Source organism: Solanum dulcamara, chromosome 10, assembly GCF_947179165.1.
Source record: "Solanum dulcamara chromosome 10, daSolDulc1.2, whole genome shotgun sequence".
NCBI lineage: Eukaryota > Viridiplantae > Streptophyta > Magnoliopsida > Solanales > Solanaceae > Solanum > Solanum dulcamara.
In genome coordinates, this window is record NC_077246.1 from 2,412,044 (window position 1) to 2,433,066 (window position 21,023).

A 21,023-nucleotide genomic window follows, 5' to 3' on the forward strand; every position below is an offset into this window, starting at 1 on the left:
AAAGCCTCGTTCTCTTTTAATTGGCATGTCATGTCATTAAAACCTCATTTTATTATTAATAATAGATTTATTTAATTCATCAAACTCATTTAACTAAAATAATAATCTTATTATTTTTTAAACAAAACTATATTGATTTATTAAGAAGAAATTTTCATAATTAAGAATCTTTTATCATAATAAACTTTTTTTATGCTATGAAACATAGCTTTTTAATACTTACTATAATGCCATCAATTTTGAATACTTATAAACACATATATTCAAAATATATTGATATACAAATCACTCATGAACGTCAATTTACATTGATTAATCACATATTGTATAATGGATCAATAATATTAAAGGTCAATTAACCATTAAAAATAAATTAATTGTGTACTTTGAAATTCATACTTACAATATTATTTTTTAAAAAAAATTAGAAAGTGAATAATATTTATATTAGAATATAAAATTTTGATATTTATTAATAAGTATAATAATCTTGTATAATGTGTGAATAATTGAATTACAATAGGCAATTCAATTTATTATTAGTTGTGTTTCGTTACTTTAGGATGAGATAAGAATATATATTGGTGTTTAATTATATGATAAGATAAAATATAATATAATAGTTATAAAAGAATAAAAATTAAAAAATAAAAGTTAAATAATAAATTTATCTTTTTACCAACTTTTCTCTATGTCAACTTACAAATTTATTTGAATATTTTTATGAAAAAAATTATTATATTTTTAGATAATTTACTTAGGGATTTAAAATATTTCTCAGGTAATAATTGCATATAAAGATTTTTTTTTTCATTGAATTTTGTTTGGTAGAAAAATTTGAAGATTTTTTTTTTAATAATCTTCATAAATTCTCACGCAATTTATATTTTTGTGTAGAGACAAAAGTTTGATGAGTTAAATAGGTATATTATTTTTAAAAATGATGGTTTAATGATATGACATATCAATTTGAATAGAAGGAGACTTTTGAGATATTTAGAATGTTTTTTTTTTGAGAAAAATAGTAATAGTTGAGTGATTTATTTTTTTTAAAAAAAATAAAAGTGATTTGTATAGACATTTTTTAAAACATGAATGACTATTTAGTAAAATAATATAAAATTTAAGTACCGAAAAAATTTTCTAAGCATGCAAATTTCTTTTTAATAAATTAATCTATTTATTTATTTTAAAATAAAGAACAAAACTATAATTTGGTTAAATGAATTAAATAAATATATTATTAAAAAAATTGAGGTTTTAATGATATGGCATGCAACTAGGAGAGAAGGAATTTTTTGTAGTATTAAGTATATTTGGAGAAATTGACTCCTATTTGTACTACAATAATAAAATAAATTATTTTATATATATAATAAAATAACTAATTTCGAAATAACTTTATCTATCTCATCTCCCGCATCTACCACGCATCTACCACCCTTATAGATTTTGTGGTATTGAATGACATGACCAATTTAGTGTAGTACTATTAATATGGAAAAGGGCAAATGGGAGATCATAATGCCAAAGAATGAGAGGATGGAAAAGAGTAAAAGGTATAATAATTTGATGTCCTTCACTTCTTTGTACCAGAAAATCCAATAGGCCTTCAGCTTCTTCTTTTTTGGCTTGTGTTTTTTATTGTGGTAGGGGGAGGGGTTGGCCATTGATTTTGAGGAAATATTTGGTTTTTTAAAAAAAAAAAATGATTTATACTCATGAGTTATAAAAATTATTAAAATTATTCATAAATTTATATATTATTATTTTATAATGAACTTGTTCCGTTAAAAAATAACTTTATAACTTAATTGATAACAGTCAACAACAACAAAAACAACAATATGGACAAAAGCAATGCAATAATCACACTCAAGCTCGTCACTGATTCAGAATAAATTATAACCTATTAAAACCAAGTTGTTCTTTTTAATAAAGTTGGTTGTAGATATATATTAATAATGATTAATAGATGATGGATATTTTTATAAAATATAATGTTTAGATGATGGGAATAATCTTTTTTTTTTCCTTTAAAGAATAATCTTCTTTTGGTTTAGTTTTAAACATAGGTTTAGTTTTGAACTTATGTTTAAAACTTCGATTCTTCGGTGAACTAAAGTACCATGACCCTAAAATTGAGAACCAAAATTTAGAAAAATAGAATTAAAATCTAATTCGATACGATTTTTCGATATTTATATTCACCCCCTAGAGGTTGTACGATCAAAAAATCAAAAAAATAACAAGGAAATGGGGTGAGAGAGGCACGAACTCTCGACCTCATACGCACTAGCCAACTGCACCACTACCCCATTGCTGTTGTACAAACTATTATAGTAAGATTTTTTAATATTTATCTACCAACTGTTTTTATGTGGTTATGCCTTTTTTTTTCAAGAAATTATATTGAAAAAGTTTTTTTCTTAATGATTTTGTAATAAAATTAGGAAGAAGGATATGTATTTTAGCGAATGTAGATATAATTATGTTAAAAACTTGTCTAAACTCGATATTTACATCAAATTATATAGTTTATCTTATGCAAAAGCTGAAATTATTACAAAGCAGCACGTATTTGAATATTTTTTGAAAGAGAGTAAAATTCTCAAAAATAACATATAGAGGAGATTGCTCACTATTTTATTAATAAGTGTGTGTGTTAGACACGCTTTGAAAGGTTGGTGTGTAAATGTGGAGAAGTGTGTTATAGGGATTTAGTCTCAACGTCACGGGGTAAACTATGTATTCTGTCAATTAACTACGATTTTTAATGCATGATACTAGTGTACATGAAAATATGTATCAGATATTTACTAAATTAAAATAAACATTGGGGACGTGTAAGAATTTATCTATATAAGAAATAATATTGATATGACTTATGGCCAGTGGCAGATGTGGAGTATTGGCATTGAGTTCATCTAAAATCAGTATTTTCATCGCGGCGCATAAAGTTTAAGTGTAAAAGTTTATGACAAATGCAACAAATATTCTTTGTTTCAATTTATTTGTCTGGTCGTTTAAAAAAGTAAAGAAAACTTTTGAATTTTGTGATTTTAAACATGTCACGTGAAAAGTAAGATTTAAAAAGTTGTTAAAAAGGAGAAAAGACATATTTTTTTTAACATACTCAAAAGAAAAGTAACATAAACAAACTAAAATAAGGTAATAGATATGAACTTGTAATTTTAAAAATACAATAAATTCAACATTAAAAATCTTAATTAAACGTATAAAATTTAAATTCTGAATTCGTTTTCGTTTGTGCCTACTTATGTTGAATACCTAAAATGACCAGACCAAGTAGAGGAAAGTTGTTTATCTTTCCTATAACAAGAAAGGCCTCCATTATTATAATCCATAGGATCCAAGCCACAAGCCCACAATAGACTAAGTGGAGGTCATTTTTAGAATCTTTCAAGCCATAAGATAAGAAGCAACATGATAACCATAAAATTAAAGAGTCCTCAAATTTCAATCTTTCCATTATGTGATACACAACAAGTCACTAATTAAGGCTTCCAATTTTGACAAGACTTTAAGAAACCACTTCTAGTGCTTTAGGTAAACATACCAATAATATTGTATGTACATACCAATAACAATGGCCATATATCAATAAATTTCAAGTAAAAATAGTTGAATTTCAGTCACGTATCAAAATTGATTACCGTGCACTTTAACTGAAATCCACCGAGTTGACTATTTTGCATTTGCATACGAATAGGTCCGCTAAGGAGATAAAACGCTCCCTACCAATTAGTTGTTTGATAAATGCGTATTCTGTTGAGATTAAGAATTATGCTTAGAAAAAAAGGGGGAAATTTCATGATGAGAATAGTCAATGAAACTTAAGCCAATGATTATACTATATGAGAACTTTTATTTCTGTTGATTTTGATATAATAAAATTTAGATAGCAAAATCATTTCAGATGCCCTCAGACAATATAATTAACAATAAAGAGACTTAATTTTCATGACAAAAGAAGCAAAATTGACAAATTGCCACTTCCAAGATGCCATAACAAACACATAGGCCAATTCATAATTCAGTTAGATTTAACTTTGTATAGACATAGTAGCATGTAATTTTACTTGAAGTTTATAATATCAATGATAACCTTGAAAAAAAGATTTTACAAGAAACATCAGGAAAGTCATATCAAATTCTTGAAACTATACTAGATATCAGATATAGATCAAAAATATAAAAATTGCACATTTAAATATGAGTTCACGTTAAACCTAACACACATAGTTTGTTAAATATTCGACAGATACCAAAACTATTCACTTTTTGACAAATTTAATGGATCAAAACTACTCATGAATATATTTAAAAAACAATTTTAACTTACTCCTAAATACAACAAACCATTCTGTTTTTTACTCTTAATAAATGCTAAATGAATTATAGGCTGAAAATGTCACTAGTATTCTCAATTTGTATTTTTTTTTTGAATTAAATTATGGATTTTTTATGTAAAGGAATTCACCCTTTGATGGCCCAGTCATAGGATGAATTCATATGGACTAGGCTTTGCTGTGAAGTGGGCTAGCATTTCCAACAAGGCCCACAAGCCCACAATGATACCAACGAATGACTTATTTGGGATCTTAACATTATAAAACCTCGATAAATTTGAATTCACACCACATAAAGTTCATTAAATGAAATGATTCTGAATAAAACGACACTAAAAACAGGGGATTTATATTTAGCCAATATCAACTAATTTGAGATTGAAGCGTATTTGATTGATTGATATATTTATTCTAGTGTTTATATATATATATATATATGTATATATATATATATATATATATATTCTTGAAATTTGATTCCACTAATTATTAATGTAGGAAAAAAGTATAGAATTAAGATTAATTAATTTGAAAATTATAATTTAAGTTGATGCCTTAACGTTAACTATGTTCATAACAAATTTCCAAAAAACTTAATTGTCTCACTATATGACAATAATTTATTGTCATCAACTTAGCTGAGATTACAAAGTAGTTGATCGATATTATTGACATCTTTGTGGCCCTACATATTGCAAATTCGAATTAATCAGTCCGTCACTATAACAAATAAAAAAAATAGCGGTAATTATTTAGCGACATTTTATATAAATATCGCTAAAGACTTTAGTGACTCTAGATTTAATAACATTAACTCAATTATCGCTAAATATTTTTACGGCAATAAGTATTGTCGATAAAAGAAATTCTATTGCCACTAGATATCTCTTTTGTTGTCGTGTGTGATTCTCAAATACTGAGTTTAAGTTATAAACATCGGGAGTGTAAATAATTTTATACAATATTATGCCATTCAAAAGGATATCTATCTATAAGTATAGCTAAGTTTTCTTAAAATTTGAAATTTGTAATATTGAAAAATAAGATAGATTTACCTGTAATAACATGTAAAAATGAAAAAAAAAATGTAAAAATGAAGTAAAAAATCATTATAAATATTGATCGACTATGTACCTAACTTAAACTCAGATTATTTTTTTTGGTTAGACATCATAAGTCATGGCATATTATTGGCTATATGAAGCCAAATGGCATTATTATTGTCGAATTTTTTGAGAAGGAAAATTTCAACATATAAAGGAATCATTTTGCATAAGGCAAAAACAAACTGTTAAATAGGTTGAACAAAAAAATAAAACACACCAAATTCATTAGCTTTCCCTCTATCTTTCTGAACAAAAAAAGGTCACCTTTTTTTCCTCTCATTCTCAAAAGTTGTATAGAAAAAAAAATCATTTTTGAGTCATAATTTTGTTGTGATGGAGAAAATTGAGGAAAATAATTCAGAAATAGCGAAAACTAATTATGAGGATGTTTTAAGTGACAAGAAATTAGGTGGCCTCAAAACAATGCCTTTTATTATTGGTATGTAATTTCATTATTTAATTTTTTTAGCCCTTTGGTATGGATTTTTTTTTCTCTTGAATTGTATGTTTGGTATGACAGAAGTCATTTTTCTGTGAAATATATTTCACGAGGAAATCATTTTCTTGTGTTTGATTACAAGAAAATATTTTTCAAGAAGGGGGTGGGGGGTGGGGGATTTAAATACTAATATTTGTAAATCCGATAATGTTTTCATGAAATTTTTGAGTATTAAACATTATTAATAATGCTCAAGTTTTATATTATAATCTTTAATATTTTCCACTTCCAACCCAAGATGAAATAGAATTTCTAAAATAATATTTTGCATGAAACAATGATATCTGTCATACCAAACAAGCTCGTAGATATTACTAAAAATACGTGAATTTTCCCTTTGGAACATCGTTAGTAATAAGGGACGATATGAAAAAAAAAAGTCCACCAGAAACGTTTCTGACAAGCCAATTTTTGTCCTTTTTTAGTAGTAGTGATATATTAGTCTTTAATTTTTTATTTTTTAATTTTTTTTTCATGGTAATTGACAGCAAATGAGGCATTGGAGAAAGTTGCAAGTGTAGGATTAATTGCAAATATGATTTTGTACTTGAAAAATGAGTATCACTTAACTAATGCTAGTGGGGCAACTATTCTTTTTTGGTGGAGTGCCATATCAAATTTCACACCAATTTTTGGAGCTTTTCTTGCTGATTCTTACTTGGGAAGATTTTATGTCATTGCTTTAGGGACATTCATCAGCCTAACTGTGAGTCCATATATATATTCTCATTGAAATTCATTATTCAAGACGGATTTAGGATAGCTTCTGTTTGTCCAACTGAATTCATTATTTTTTACTCTATTTATGTATAAAAAGAATAATTCAATGTATGAAACATCCACATCTGCTAGCTCTAGAAAATTAAATGTCATACTCTATGGGATGTAATACAATATAGACAATCTACCCTGACACATGTACTACTAAATAATAGGGAATTTATGTCAGTCAATTTTGACAGAATCAGTCGAAAATATTATAAACGAGTAAAATTGTGATGAATTTCTGATTGAGCCTTTATCGAAAATTCCTTTTTTTTTAGTAATGACACAAGTATTATTGATTGATTGCATGGCTCGATAAGTATAAACTACTCATGTTGGACTTACCGACTCTATATCCTGAATTCGTCGATGTTGGTTATCAAGTTCAAATATAACACTACATATTATTATGATTGTAGGGAATGGTGGTCCTTTGGTTAACAGCTACACTAAAAGAAGCAAGGCCACATCCTTGCAAATTAGAATTAGGAAATTGTCAAAAACCAAGCATTGCTCAATTTGCATTTCTATTTTCATCATTTGCATTGATGGCTATTGGAGCTGGTGGAATTAGGCCATGTTCATTAGCATTTGGTGCTGATCAATTTGACAATCCTAAAAATCCCAACAATGGAGGGATCTTGCAAAGTTTCTTCAATTGGTAATATTCTTTTAATTTATTATAACGTGATAAGCAGGAGCGAAGTCAGAATTTTTAGTTAGGGGGTTCAAAATCTAAAAAACTAGACTAATGAACTAGCCGAGAGAGTTCGACATTTACTATATATACATAAAAAATTTATTTTAACTGTGTATAAATAATATAATCTAATTTTTGCCGAATGGGGTTTGGATGAACCCCTGACTGTAAGCTGTCTCCGTCCCTGATCATAAGTAATACCACATTTGGTAGATGGTTAAGGAAGAAAGTTATTCATGTATAAAAGTAATTAATACAGTGTTTAGTTTGCAATTTAGAAACCCGCCAAACTAATACATGTATAAATTATGAGGGAATATATGTATTATTTTATACAAGATAGAAGGTGGAATAACTAATACATGAATAACTTGTTATATATTATGTGTTATATCATTTAATTACTCATTTTTTTAATTTTCGTTATTTACCGCAAATATTATTTCTGTGCGCCATTTTTTTCTGACAGGTATTATGCATCAATAGGAATATCAGTGTTGATTGCAGTCACAGTCATTGTGTATATTCAGACACAATTTGGTTGGGTGGTGGGATTTGGAGTGCCTACAGGACTCATGTTTTTGGCAACAATATTTTTCCTTTTGGGTTCTACACTTTTTATTAGAATAAAAGCAAATAAAAGTTTATTTACTAATTTTGTTCAAGTTGTTGTTGTGGCATGGAAAAACAAACATCTAGCTTTGCCTCCTTTGGATTCTAATGAATGGTATCAATATGAGAAGGGTTCAACATCTATTTTTCCAACCAATAAACTAAGGTAAGGTATGATTTTTTCATTCCGAGATTTTTTTTCTACTATAATGACTGACTGTTATAAGCAATAAAAAAAAGAAGGATAATTTTTTTATTATTTTCTAATGTGAAATTCTAAGCTTAATCACACTTTTTATAACGAAGGGAAATATTTTAATGATGTAGTATATTAAAGTATCAAAATATTTGATCAATATTTTTAGACTTATAATATTAGTAATTTTAGAGATTTAATTTTTGTATAAAGATTGGTCAATTATTATGTTACCAAGATGGTTGTTGTTGTTAGGGTAGTTCAATATATTATAGTGAGTTCATAACATTTTTATCAAGTTACAAATTAGTACAGTTTTTTACTCATTAACCTATAGATTTTATATAAGTAACATGATTGTGTAATTAATCTTTTTTACATCTTAAGTTGCATAAACTTAAGGGATAATTAGTTTACAAAATATATAAGTTATGTATAGGTAGTGTATACTTTGTACTAAATATATATATATACACTATACATATCTATATACAACACATGCCAATAATATATATTTCGACAAACGAGTTGACCGAACTGTATATATCTGTAACTTACTGTGGAAAAAAAAAGTGCAAGTCATTGATTGATAAGCAATTTTGTTTTTGTTATATTCTATAGGTTCCTAAATAAGGCATGCATCATTAGAAATCCAGAGAAAGATTTGGACCCAAATAATGGAATATCTACAAATCCATGGAATCTTTGTACAATTCAACAAGTTGAAGAATTCAAATCATTGCTCAAAGTACTCCCAATTTGGTCCACAAGTATTATGATAGCAGTAACACTAAGCCAACATGCATTTCCAGTACTACAAGCAAATACAATGGATAGACATTTATCAAAAGGAAGTAATTTCCAAATCCCAGCAAGTTCCTATGGTGCATTTGGGATTCTCACATTGACAATATGGCTCGCCTTTTATGATCGAGTCCTCGTGCCCTGGATCTCCAGGTTCACGAGGAAACCACGAGGTCTCAGCTTCAAACAACGTATGGGAATGGGGTTGTTACTTTCCTGTGCGGCCCAGGCTGTGGCCGCACTGGTGGAAAGAGAGAGACGTTCGCGAGCCCTTGACCAAGGGCTCGCGGACTATCCACTGTCACAAGTGGACATGTCAGCAATGTGGCTAGTGCCACAACATTGCTTGAGTGGACTAGCTGAGGCGTTCAACGCGATTGGACAAATAGAATTTTATTATTCTCAATTCCCTAAGAGTATGGCTAGTATTGGAGTGGCATTGTTTTCATTAGGATTGGGATTTGGAAATTTGGTTGGAAGTTTAATTGTGGAAATTGTTGATCATGTTTCAAGTAGAGGGGGGAAAGTAAGTTGGGTGTCAAATAATTTGAACTTAGGTCACTATGATTATTATTATTGGGTGCTTTGCTTTTTAAGTATTGGGAATTTTTTCTACTTTATTGTGTGTGCTTGGGCTTATGGATCTGCTGAAGATAAGAGAATTTGGGAGGAAGATCAAGTTGAAAAGAAAGGAGAGATTGTTATGTTATAGTTTTTTCTTTTAATCAAATGAATGTATAATCTATGTATTCGGATTACAAAAAAGTAAACAGTAAATTTGTTTGGCTAATCTTTTTTTAAAACATGTTTGACCTATATGTTTTTCCTTATCTTTTCTGCTTTTAGAAACTTATGTTTAATTTTGAAGACAATGGGCTTTATGTTTTTTTTTATTTTATTATAAATATTGTGATATGTTTAAAACCTCAAGATGCAAATATCATGATATAGTTAAGACAATAAAATTTAAAAGTCATCTTTTATTATTAAATTTTATGGCGATTCAAACTATATCATATTAACTGAAATAGAGAAGGCATGTCATATATTTATTGATGAAATTCGGTAAACATCACCACCAACAACAAAATACTCGGTGCAATCTCATACATGGAGTCTGAAAGGATCATGTGTATGTAGTCTTGTTTCTATCTTGTGAAGATTGATAAATCGTTTTCGACAGATCCTCATCGATCAACACCACATGCAAATAATTTTTTTATAAAATCGCCTTTGTTATCAATGCTTGTTCTCATAGTATAATATTTACTGACGGAAATTCAAATTTAATTAAAACCTAATACTAATATTAGCCACTGAGCGTGAATCCAGCTAGTTATCGCCAAACTCTCCACGAAAGTCGTTTTTAGCCGTTAGTAAACATGGTCCCATCTTTCAACAAAAAAATAATCATTATTTCTATCATCTCAAAAAAAAATTCAAATTTATTGACAAAGCTTTAGTAGAAGCCTTTTGACCCTTCTCTTTATTTAAAAACATATATAGTCCTTTTGTTTTTCTTCTTCCTTTCTTGCTCTTCTTGAAATCCTTCTTTAGAAAAGATTTAAAAAAAATAAATCATTTTTTGAAAGTTAAGATGAATGTTTCAAAGTTCATCAAATGTGTAACTGTAGGTGATGGAGCTGTTGGAAAGACATGTATGCTAATTTGTTACACTAGTAACAGATTTCCCACTGTAAGTTCTAATTCTTTAATTTCTCACTGTTCGAAACTCAATGGATAATGAGCTAACCCCTTTAGGCTTCTCCACTTAAATATCAGATTTTTAAAATTAGTATCTGACTTACACACAACTCACTACACTCTTACTATTAGAACAAAGTCCTAAAGATCTTTTTTTTCTTTTTTTGCTTCTTATATACCTCAGTATTTATATATATATGCACTTTTTTTTTCTGACTGGTCAACATATTTATGCATTTTTAGATGTGGGGTTTCATTTTTTTCTGCAAGCAATTATTGTATTTTTTTTTTCTTGAAAAAATAGTTTGTTTGTTTTTAATGATTTGTTTTGGAAAGAGGTGATTAGACAAGACATGATACAGTTTCAACTGACTTTAGATAGGAGATTATGGAGGATATAGATTAGGGTAGAAGGTTAGTTAGATAGTTGAATGTTGTCGTAGTACTAGTCTATAGTTTCTTGTTATTTGATTTTTTTTTACTATTTAATGTTTCTTGTACTTCCATTATCGTCTTTTTAAGAAGATAGGAGCTTTATCATGCTTTTTTTCTCCCATAAAATGCTTTTACTTGAGTCGAGTGAATATCGGAAACAAACTCTGTACCTTCACAAGATAGGGGTAAGGTCTGCGTACATACTACCCTCTCCATACCATACTTGTGGAATTATACTGAGTATGTTGTTTTTGCTGTTGTTGTTGTTGTTAGTAATCTATTTGGGCATTTTTTGCAGGATTATATTCCTACTGTGTTTGATAATTTCAGTGCTAATGTGGCTATGGATGGGAGAATTGTCAATTTGGGATTGTGGGATACTGCTGGTAATTTTTCTTTAAAAAGATTTATTAGGTTCTTAATCTTTGATTTGGGTGCTTAATTAGTATTACTATCTTATGGATTTTTTTTTGTGCGTGTGTTTTAAAGGTCAAGAAGATTATAGCAGATTAAGGCCATTAAGCTATAGATGTGCAGATGTATTTGTATTAGCTTACTCTTTAATCAGTAGAGCAAGCTATGAAAATGTTCTAAAAAAGGTACAATCTTTTTAACACTTCACTTGCTTAATTTCATGAGAAAACTAATCCATTGTATGTTGAACCATTCTTCAGACTCCACTTGTGGGAGTATACTGGATATATTGTTGTTGTATACTTTGAACCATATACTTGTTTGCAAATCCTTTTGCATTTTCCCTTGGTCTTAACGGAGCTCCAACCTGAATATTCTGAATCATAATCAGAAGTAAAGGGATACATTTTGACACGTGTTGGAGATCCGATAAAGTCAAGGGTAAATACAAGAGGATTTACTAACGGCAAGAGTATAAACGTCCTCAAAGTATAATGTGGGGTAGAATTGAGATATTTCATATAGTAGAGCGATAATTTTGACCCTTTTTCCCTTCATAGTGGTTTGCTGCCTTTTCATTGAACAAACATATGATCACATTTGCAATTTCATTATCGAGTAGTTACTCTGTTTACTCTGCATTGTATCCAGTGGATGCCTGAACTTCGTCGTTTTGCACCTGATGTTCCAATTGTACTCGTTGGAACAAAGCTAGGTAAGCATCAAATGTATATGAATTCAGTCGGATTATACTGTATCTGAGCTTGTAAGATCAAAACCTGAAACTTTGTGTCCATATGTTTTCTTATATGTACAGATCTTCGAGATGACAACCGATATCTAGCTGATCATATGGACTCAAATATCATTACACCTGCTCAAGTGCGTTGTCCCTATAGCATTATGATTTACAGAACACTTAATATAGATGACACATCACGAATAACTCAATCATCTTGAATGCAGGGTGAGGAGCTAAGGAAACAAATCGGTGCTGCAGCTTATGTAGAATGTAGCTCTAAAACACAGCAGGTATTTCAATTTTGCTGTAAATTAATACGTTGTCTGTCTGCTAGACATTTTTTTCTGCTATTATCTAGGAATGTTGTTATCGAGCATATCGTCTGTTCACTAAATTATTTTGTATGTATTCTTTAGAATGTGAAAGCTGTTTTCGATACTGCAATCAAGGTTGTGCTTCAACCTCCTAGGAGGATGGAAGTTGCAAGTAAGAAAAGACACAGAAGCACAGGCTGCTCAATTGTGTAAGTGAAAACATTTCTGATTCTGTGAAAGCTATGGTATATATGTGTCTATATTAGCTATGTTGCTGGGATTCTCCGGAGTAATATGTTGTCACACCTGTGTCGGATCCTCCAACACGCATCTGATGATATTTTTGAAGAGTGCAAGCAATATAAGATATCAGTTACTCCCCTCAGTTTCAATTTACGTCAAATAGTTTGATCCGTTACGGAGCAAAAAAATTGAGACTTTTGTAACTTGTGGTCTTAAACATCGCATAAGGTTTATCTGACTATAAAATCTTCTCATTAAGGGCAAAATGAGAAGTTTATAGTTAGATGTTTTCAAATATAGAAATGTGTCATTCTTTTTGATAAGAAGAAAGCGTTATCCGTGTTGGAGAATCCAACACATGCCAGTGACATTTTGGGAGAGTCCGAGCAACATAGTTGGTTAGAGGGCCAAAATCTTAATAATGACAAAGACTTTAAGTTAAGTTGTGCGGACTTCACTTTTGATGGCACCCGTATCGGATTCTCCAAAAATACGCTACTTTTGGAAAATCCGACACGCATCTATTGACATTTTTGAAGAGACCGAGCAACATAGACTTTAAGACATTGTTGAACTCACTTTTAACAGCTCTCAAAACTGTCTCAATGTATTTACAACATGAAGATTTCCGCAATATGTTGATTCTCTATCTCTAACTTATTCACTATATGGTATATAACGTCTAATTTCTTTCCGATAGCAGGGGGATCGTATGCGGAGGCTGTGATGCTTAGCGAAACGTTAGGTGGATTTCGTGTTATATTATTCCATAAGATTATTGATACGAGCTTGGGATTGAGGCGTAGTTGAGTTCATGCGAGTTGTTTTTGGTGGCATCAGAAGGAAATTAGCATTTTCTACTTGGTGATAATGTGCAATATTAGACGATCTTAATATGGTTGAAAGCAATTTTCTTCCCAATAATGTTAGACTTGGGTCTAATGTTAATTCAATTTGGAAAAAAAAATATTTGATTGTAATCTAACATATGAAGTAACTTAGAAACTTTTAGACGATGATCTAATATTTTCTTATAAAAATTTTCAATTTGCTAAGAAAAAAAAGACACATATACAAATTATAACTTTAATTAAGAATTATCAGTGATTATATAACATATATATAACTCATCTGAGCCGAGGGTTTTTCGGAAACAGCCGTCCTACCTTGGTAGGAGTCAGGTCTGCGTACACTTTACCCTCCCCAGACTTCACGTTGTGGGATTTCACTGGGTTGTTGTTGTATATATAACTCATCTATAATATATTATGTAGAATTACTATGAAAAGTAAATAAAAAAATCAATCGGCTATTTGTGTAAAAGATCTCTTAACCTAAATAGTCGTCTACCCAATAATTAAATTAAAAATTATAAGCGGATATATAATTCATATATAATATGTGCATAATCAAAAATTATGTATAATTCATGTAGATTAACTATCAGAAGTAACAGTAAATCCAATTGACTATTTGTATAAATATCCTTAACTAAACAACTAAAACAAAAGGGACCAGGGACAAAAATTTCACTATTCCACATTGAAATTTTGCTAAAGTACATCTATTAATGTTTCACTCCCTTTTTTTTTAGTTCATTTTTTAAAAAAATCAAACAATGTTCAATTTAATTAAGTCGAGATTAGTTATGCAGAGTATAAGTTATTCAATTTTTTGTTATGCATAAAATAATACATAGATTATTTCGTAACTTATACATATATTAATTATATGAATTTTTAAACTACAAATCAAACACTGAATCAGATGTGTTGAATTTTATACATAGCAAAAGAATACTTCCAAACGTTGATATTACATTAATTCTCATGTATGATTTAATACATGAATAACTTAGTTTCTAATCCGCGACTAAACGACATAATAATTGTTGTAATTAATATTTTCCTCATTTATGTTTAGTCCATTCCAAGGCACGTGCAATGACTCCAACTCACGTGACATAGCCAATCATCTTCGTTCTTCAAAAGTCAAAAAAATAATAAAAATCAAAAACTTTCCTTTCCCATTGAAGAAAAAAATATATGGATCCTCCATTATCGAAGAGCTGGAGCATCCATACCCGAAAAGAGATCACTGTAAAATACGAAATCTTCAACCGGATCGGCGCCGGAGCATATTCCGACGTCTACAAAGCTCGCCGGAGATCCGACTCTGTCACCGTCGCTCTTAAAGAAATCCACGATTATCAATCGGCGTCTAGAGAAATCGAAGCATTACAGACGCTTCAACACTGTCCAAACGTCGTCGTTTTACACGAGTATTTCTGGAGGGAGGATGAAGATGCTGTGCTCGTATTGGAATATTTGCCTACAGATTTGGATTGTCTTGTTAAAGAAGCGAAGAAATGGGAAAATGGATTGAGTTTTGGGGAGATTAAGAAATGGATGATGCAGATTTTATGTGGAGTTGATGCTTGTCACCGGAATTCGATTGTACATAGAGATTTGAAGCCTTCAAATTTGTTGATTTCTTCTGATGGGATCCTCAAATTAGCTGATTTTGGACAGGTGCTCATTATTTACTGTTTTTTTTTTAAGCTAAACAATATCAAATTTATCAATCTATTAAAAGTTAATATCAAAAATACACCCGAAGTATCATATTTTTGATAGTTCAAGTAGAAAACTCGCAGAAATACTATACTTTCATGTGTATTTTTTACTATGCATCAATGGGCTATTTGTGCCCTTTTGTGATATTTTTGATTCATTTGAGCTTACAAACAGGCTTTCACCATGCATAAAGCTCGTCAAGATGTGATCTTTAATATGTGATTCTCTTCAATTTTTTTATTGTTTATTGGTAGAATTTTGATTGCTATTCATGAAGATAATTTACAGCTTAGGAGAGCTGGAGTATATAGCTCGAAAAGATATTCTTTGAGGTATCCAGTTGCTAAGTTCCCGAGTTAGTAACTTTATACAAAGGCGAATTTAGTGTATAGGATTAGTAGGTTTAGAATGAGTATGATCTTATTATATATTTATACGTTTTCTTTTTGTTGCTATAAAACAGTTTCTCTACCTTTACAAGGTAGTGGTAAGGTTTGCGTACACTCTACCCTCCCCAGACTCCACTTAGTGGGATTTCACTAGGTATGTTGTTGTTGTTGTAAGAATTCATGCTGAAATAAAGACCTTAGCTCAAGATAGGACGCAATGGAAGAAAAGAATCTGTATAAAATAGAAACCTTTCTTGCTCAGCACCTAAAGCGCACTATGCTACACTTTAACAAATGAGAGTTTTTGGTGGAACCAGTGAACAACACGAGCTGGTTAGACGCATGGGACAGAGGGCTCATAGTATCTGCTAGCGCGGTTATGCACAGTGGAAGGGAAGGAGCCTAAATCAAATGTTATTGCGTGACTCTACTGTGAACTCAAGCTTTGAATCTGTTGAGCATCTCTTTTCCTTTGATGTTTTTGCTCATCTGGTTTGGGAACATCAATTGTTGAATGTTACTTCTTAATTGGTGGAATCACAAATCCTTAATTTCTTTGGCTTCATATATTACTAAGGTCATGCCTCCTTTGGTTTGCTGGGAGATGTGGAGGTCCAGTGATATCAATTAGTTGGGTATATGTTTTTGTTATAGTAGTATGTTACTTTAGATCGTATGCTTTCTAGGAGTCTTTTAGCCTTGTAAGAAATTCATATGGTAGTAGAAATATAGAGAACTTTTTTGTATAATTTTGGCCAGAGATGAGTTTAAATGGAGAAACATGGTCATGTCATTGAGGATTCATATGGCAGACCCTAGCTTGTTTGGACTGAGGTGTAGTAGTTGTTATTGTTGTTTGTATGTGTACATAGTTCGATCCAAACAATAGTTCAATTGAACTCACTCAAGTCGGATTACATCCACTCTGTCTCTATGTGCATAACATTTTTTCTTTCAAACATAGAGCCTTCTTGGGGGCGTCCATAGTGGTTTTATTCTTCTGCTGGAACATCGACTCTTTTTGAATTCACTTCTGTTGATGTTCTTTTCCTTCTAAGTACATGAACTTGCCTCCTTTTGTTCCACACAGGCTAGGATACTACTGGCCCCCGGGTTTGTAGGTAATGACAATCAACAGCCGTATGTACAGAGCACTCCTTATCAGCCAACTGTGGCTGGTCCATCACATTTCAAACACATATCAGATGTGTCTTCTGAAGGAGGTCTATTTATTGAAGATCCAGGATCTCTGGTTCAACCAGCACGTCTTGGTGAGTCAGATGAGCTCAGATTCAAGTCCTTTGATGACACTGATAAAGATAGTAATATTCAAGATGGGGACACTTCCTGTCTAGCAACAGGAACCATGAGTTATGTTGAGGAAGATCTCTTACCAGGCACATATTCATATGATGTTGACGATGGTGAGCATGATTGTTTTCCTCCACTTACATCCTGTGTCGGAACTCGTTGGTACAGGGCACCTGAGCTACTATACGGATCCACTAAGTATGGGCCAGAGATTGATTTGTGGTCACTAGGTTGTATTTTTTCAGAGCTTTTGCGTTTGGAGCCACTTTTTCCTGGAAATTCTGACATTGATCAACTAGGAAGAATTTTAAGTGTTCTCGGGAATTTATCTGAAGAAGTCTGGCCTGGTTGTGCTGATCTTCCTGATTACAAATTAATGTCATTCGGTAAAGTAGATAAGCCGATTGGCTTAGAAGCATGTCTATCCAACAGGTCAACTGACGAAATTCTTCTCGTGAAAAAGTTGCTATGTTTTGACCCTGCTGGTAGAGCTACTGCAATGGAATTACTTCACGACAAATATCTGAATGAAGAACCTTTGCCAGTCCCCTTGTCTGAATTGCGGATTCCCTCCAAACATAGCTCTGAAAATGATGATTCATCTGACGAATTTCATAGAGATCTAAACTCCGACTCAGACTTTGATGATTTTGGCCCAACGAAAGTTTCAACCACGGATCATGGTTTCTCAATTCAGTTTTCTTGAGCTGGGAAGTCCGGGTTTTTTCCCCAGAATTTGTTTTCCGGACTCCTGCGTGATGATCAACATCGTCCTTTGCTGATTGCAGCATTTCATATATTTTGTTGGAAGAGATTCTCAAGTTTTTGCAAGTTGTAACAATTGTGGCTTCCATTATTGGAATAGCAATAGAAAAACTGGGACATATATATACTTATTATTAATATATATTATCATTGTTTGTGCTTTAAGGGAACTTCTTAGGTTGTGCTACCCTCTACTTGAATAAAATGGTCCGTATGCTTCAAGGGCATTCCATTTCCCAAATCTTTAGGTATTAAACTCTTATCAATGTTTATCAGTACACATGTTAATTGTTTGGATTCTCCGAAAATATTGTGAAGCTCTACTTTTGAAAAATCGGACAACATTTTTTGACGAATATTTATATTTGCTTTACTTTTATTATGGAGGCAAAGGTTAAGAGGACACCTAAGTGAAAATTTGTGTAAAATGTATTACATTAATATCAAAATTTGCTCACACGGCTAATTCAAATTCGCACCTAAAACGCCCAACATGGAGTGTTTTAGTGCCCTTGACAAAACATGATTCTATTTATACCGTCTTCATCGTGCATTGATGATCATTCACCTCTTACTAGAGCTGATTATTCAGTATTCGGTTCAATATTTTCAACGTTCACCTATGATTATCTATAATTGAAAATAGCTATTAAGTATCAAATTCGATCTGATAAATTAAATTTTGATACGGTAATTTGATAATTACATATTGAGTGAAAAGATAATTGAATTTTTGTCCAACCTTTGAATTTTTACATGCTAGCTTTTCAAGCAATCACACATAGAGGAAGCCTTATCATTTATGAATTTATCGGCATAGTGAATTAAAACACTCAAATCAATTATTAATGTTCCTTATATATATGATAAACAGTTCATTAAACATGGATTCATAATTTTTAAAACTCGAATTTGATAATTCGGTAACTAAAAGTAGATATATCAAATACCAATACATTAATCTAACTTTGATACAATAAATTTTAATTCGATAATTTATGTCCATCCCAAAAGTCAACATTTTCCATTTGCTAAAAAATGAAACAATCACGTGCTCTCGAGCCCACCCAATTTCCCGCTCCTCTTCGCTAAATGATATGACACGTGTCATATTTTCATTGGTTACCTGCATTTTATGAAAGCCGATGTCGGCGTATATAATGCTACTCTCAAGGAAAATGCAGCGTTAATTCGGAGTTGAATATTCAACGTATTTATTTATATTTTTTAGAAAAAGTTTATATATTCATAATCTACAGAGAGAAAAAAATGCTCCTCAAAAGAATTGTCTATGTTTGACATCATAGAATTAAGAAAAAAATGTAAGTGTTTTTTTGGAACATACTAAAAGAGTTCTTATTTTTATTTTATTTAATATGATGATTATATAAAATAAGCTTGATTAAATAAAAAATTGAGAATTCATATACATCAACTTCAACTTGTTTGAGATCATAACATATTGGATGTAATTGAAATCCGAAGAAAGTAATCATATGTACGTAGTCTTATTCCTATCTTGAGAAGGTAGAAAAGTTGTTTTTAATGGATTTGCGATTCACAAATAAAGCATGTCCAAAGTAGATATTGTAGTAAAGAATCCATACTGAAAACAAATAGAGAAGAGAATAATAGTAACAAGAAATAATATGATAATCGAAGTCAAGAATACACTAAAATCGAAGAATGAAATAGTAGGAGAATAGTAAAAACAATATTGATTAGGAAACTAGACAACGTTCAATTAACTACTAACCATCTATCCTAATTCTGCACCTTCAAATCTTCATGTCCTCAATAAGCTACAGGTGTGTCATGTCCTATCTAATCATTTTTCTCTCATACTTTTTCGACCTACCAGTACCTCTAACTCTTCATGTATATACTATAATTAACTTCTCACATCTCCTCATTGAATATTTTCTCTTCATTTATTCGAACTATCTCTATTTCGCTTCTTTTATTTTATCTACCACAAAAATCATTCCGATCCTACCTTATTACAAATATTTTAACTCCTAAGTCTATCTCTGTTAGTATGCCTGTCAACACATCCATCTCCAAGTTTGAGACCGAGATTGTAATTGTTGTTGTTACTAAAAATGCTCTCATGCTTGTGGTTTTCAACTTGTTATGACATGTGTATAGCTATACAAACACACCGTTTCTTTTTAGTCGTTATATTGTATTTTTGAGAGTTAATTTAATTAATTTTTAAAGTTAAATTAAATTATATTAATTTATTTTTTTTAAAAAAATTAGATGTTCAAAATTATACGAAAAGTACTTTAAATTGCATTTTTTTCATATCAATATGATAAAAAAGTAAATCTTAAAATATTAGTCAAAATTTATATTTTTCGACTCTCAAAAATAAAATTATAACAATTAAAAAAGAACAAAAAGAGTATCATTAAATGTAAAATAAGAAGTTCAACTTTTTTTTTTAAAAAAATATAAAAATATGTCTCTTTTATTTTTATTCTTAAAAAAGGATATCTATAGAGTTCTAATACTGTGAACATAAAACAGAGCATCACGTAAAAACGTAAAATGAAATATAGTGCAGAATTAATTGTGTTTGGTGTTGCAGAAATATTTTATCCTTTTTCTAAAATTACTTTTAAATTTGGTGTGTTTGGTATTGCGGAAATATTTATTTTGATTGTTTTCTAGTGTTGTATTAAACTGCTTTATGACCAAAAAATCATTAGGAATTATTTTGAAAAAATAACAAAAAGACTTCTTTTGATCAAATAACGACCAATACTTTTAAATTTTGTGCAAATTATTATTTTTATTTTTAAATTATTGACAGTCTTAAAAACACCTCTCTATTTAACTAACTAATCTTAGATACAATCTGATCTGTCAAATATCATAACAAGTGGCATCAAATTCATGTAGAAGTATGAGAGTCTTAATAAAATGTCGGAAGAAGTATTGAAAATACTCCTAAACTTGACGAAAATTGAGAGATATATTTCACTCACATTATAAGATCAGATGTGTATTTAAATTTAATTACTCAAATAAAAATATATTTTAAAACTGTCAATAATTCAAAGATGAAAC

General features: G+C 30.4%; 3 protein-coding genes across 4 annotated transcripts; all 3 read left to right on the plus strand.

Moving 5' to 3' along the window:
• The first annotated feature begins 5,812 nt into the window (after nt 1–5,812).
• Nucleotides 5,813–9,767, plus strand: LOC129870949 (protein NRT1/ PTR FAMILY 1.1-like). The gene is made up of 5 exons (XM_055945816.1): nt 5,813–5,918; nt 6,467–6,684; nt 7,163–7,404; nt 7,913–8,221; nt 8,873–9,767. Exons 1-5 carry the CDS (start codon nt 5,813–5,815, stop codon nt 9,765–9,767), a joined length of 1,770 nt encoding a protein of 589 aa, XP_055801791.1.
• Nucleotides 9,768–10,555: 788 nt separating this feature from the next.
• LOC129871487 (rac-like GTP-binding protein ARAC7) lies at nt 10,556–13,928 on the plus strand. 2 transcript variants are annotated; one of them, XM_055946408.1, is made up of 8 exons: nt 10,556–10,751; nt 11,493–11,580; nt 11,684–11,793; nt 12,260–12,323; nt 12,426–12,490; nt 12,575–12,640; nt 12,767–12,873; nt 13,611–13,928. In XM_055946408.1, the coding sequence occupies exons 1-8, from the start codon at nt 10,653–10,655 to the stop codon at nt 13,639–13,641; spliced, it is 630 nt and encodes a 209-aa protein (XP_055802383.1). In that variant the 5' UTR covers nt 10,556–10,652; the 3' UTR covers nt 13,642–13,928. The 2 variants fall into 2 exon arrangements, with proteins under 2 accessions (XP_055802383.1, XP_055802382.1); XM_055946407.1 differs by having other exon boundaries at nt 13,608–13,927.
• Nucleotides 13,929–14,906: 978 nt separating this feature from the next.
• LOC129871486 (cyclin-dependent kinase F-1) lies at nt 14,907–18,170 on the plus strand. Its single transcript, XM_055946406.1, has 2 exons — nt 14,907–15,438; nt 16,963–18,170. Exons 1-2 carry the CDS (start codon nt 14,953–14,955, stop codon nt 17,887–17,889), a joined length of 1,413 nt encoding a protein of 470 aa, XP_055802381.1. The 5' UTR covers nt 14,907–14,952; the 3' UTR covers nt 17,890–18,170.
• Nucleotides 18,171–21,023: the final 2,853 nt, after the last annotated feature.

Excerpts from the sequence above, each read along its gene's own strand:
- LOC129870949 (XM_055945816.1), top strand. The coding sequence starts at position 5,813 with ATGGAGAAAATTGAGGAAAATAATTCAGAAATAGCGAAAACTAATTAT. Across the intron at positions 5,919-6,466 it reads AACAATGCCTTTTATTATTG|CAAATGAGGCATTGGAGAAA; the intron begins GTATGTAATTTC and ends GGTAATTGACAG. Across the intron at positions 8,222-8,872 it reads TTTCCAACCAATAAACTAAG|GTTCCTAAATAAGGCATGCA; the intron begins GTAAGGTATGAT and ends TATATTCTATAG.
- LOC129871487 (XM_055946407.1), top strand. The coding sequence starts at position 10,653 with ATGAATGTTTCAAAGTTCATCAAATGTGTAACTGTAGGTGATGGAGCT. Across the intron at positions 11,581-11,683 it reads GGGATTGTGGGATACTGCTG|GTCAAGAAGATTATAGCAGA; the intron begins GTAATTTTTCTT and ends TGTGTTTTAAAG. Across the intron at positions 12,324-12,425 it reads ACTCGTTGGAACAAAGCTAG|ATCTTCGAGATGACAACCGA; the intron begins GTAAGCATCAAA and ends TTATATGTACAG.
- LOC129871486 (XM_055946406.1), top strand. The coding sequence starts at position 14,953 with ATGGATCCTCCATTATCGAAGAGCTGGAGCATCCATACCCGAAAAGAG. Across the intron at positions 15,439-16,962 it reads AATTAGCTGATTTTGGACAG|GCTAGGATACTACTGGCCCC; the intron begins GTGCTCATTATT and ends TGTTCCACACAG.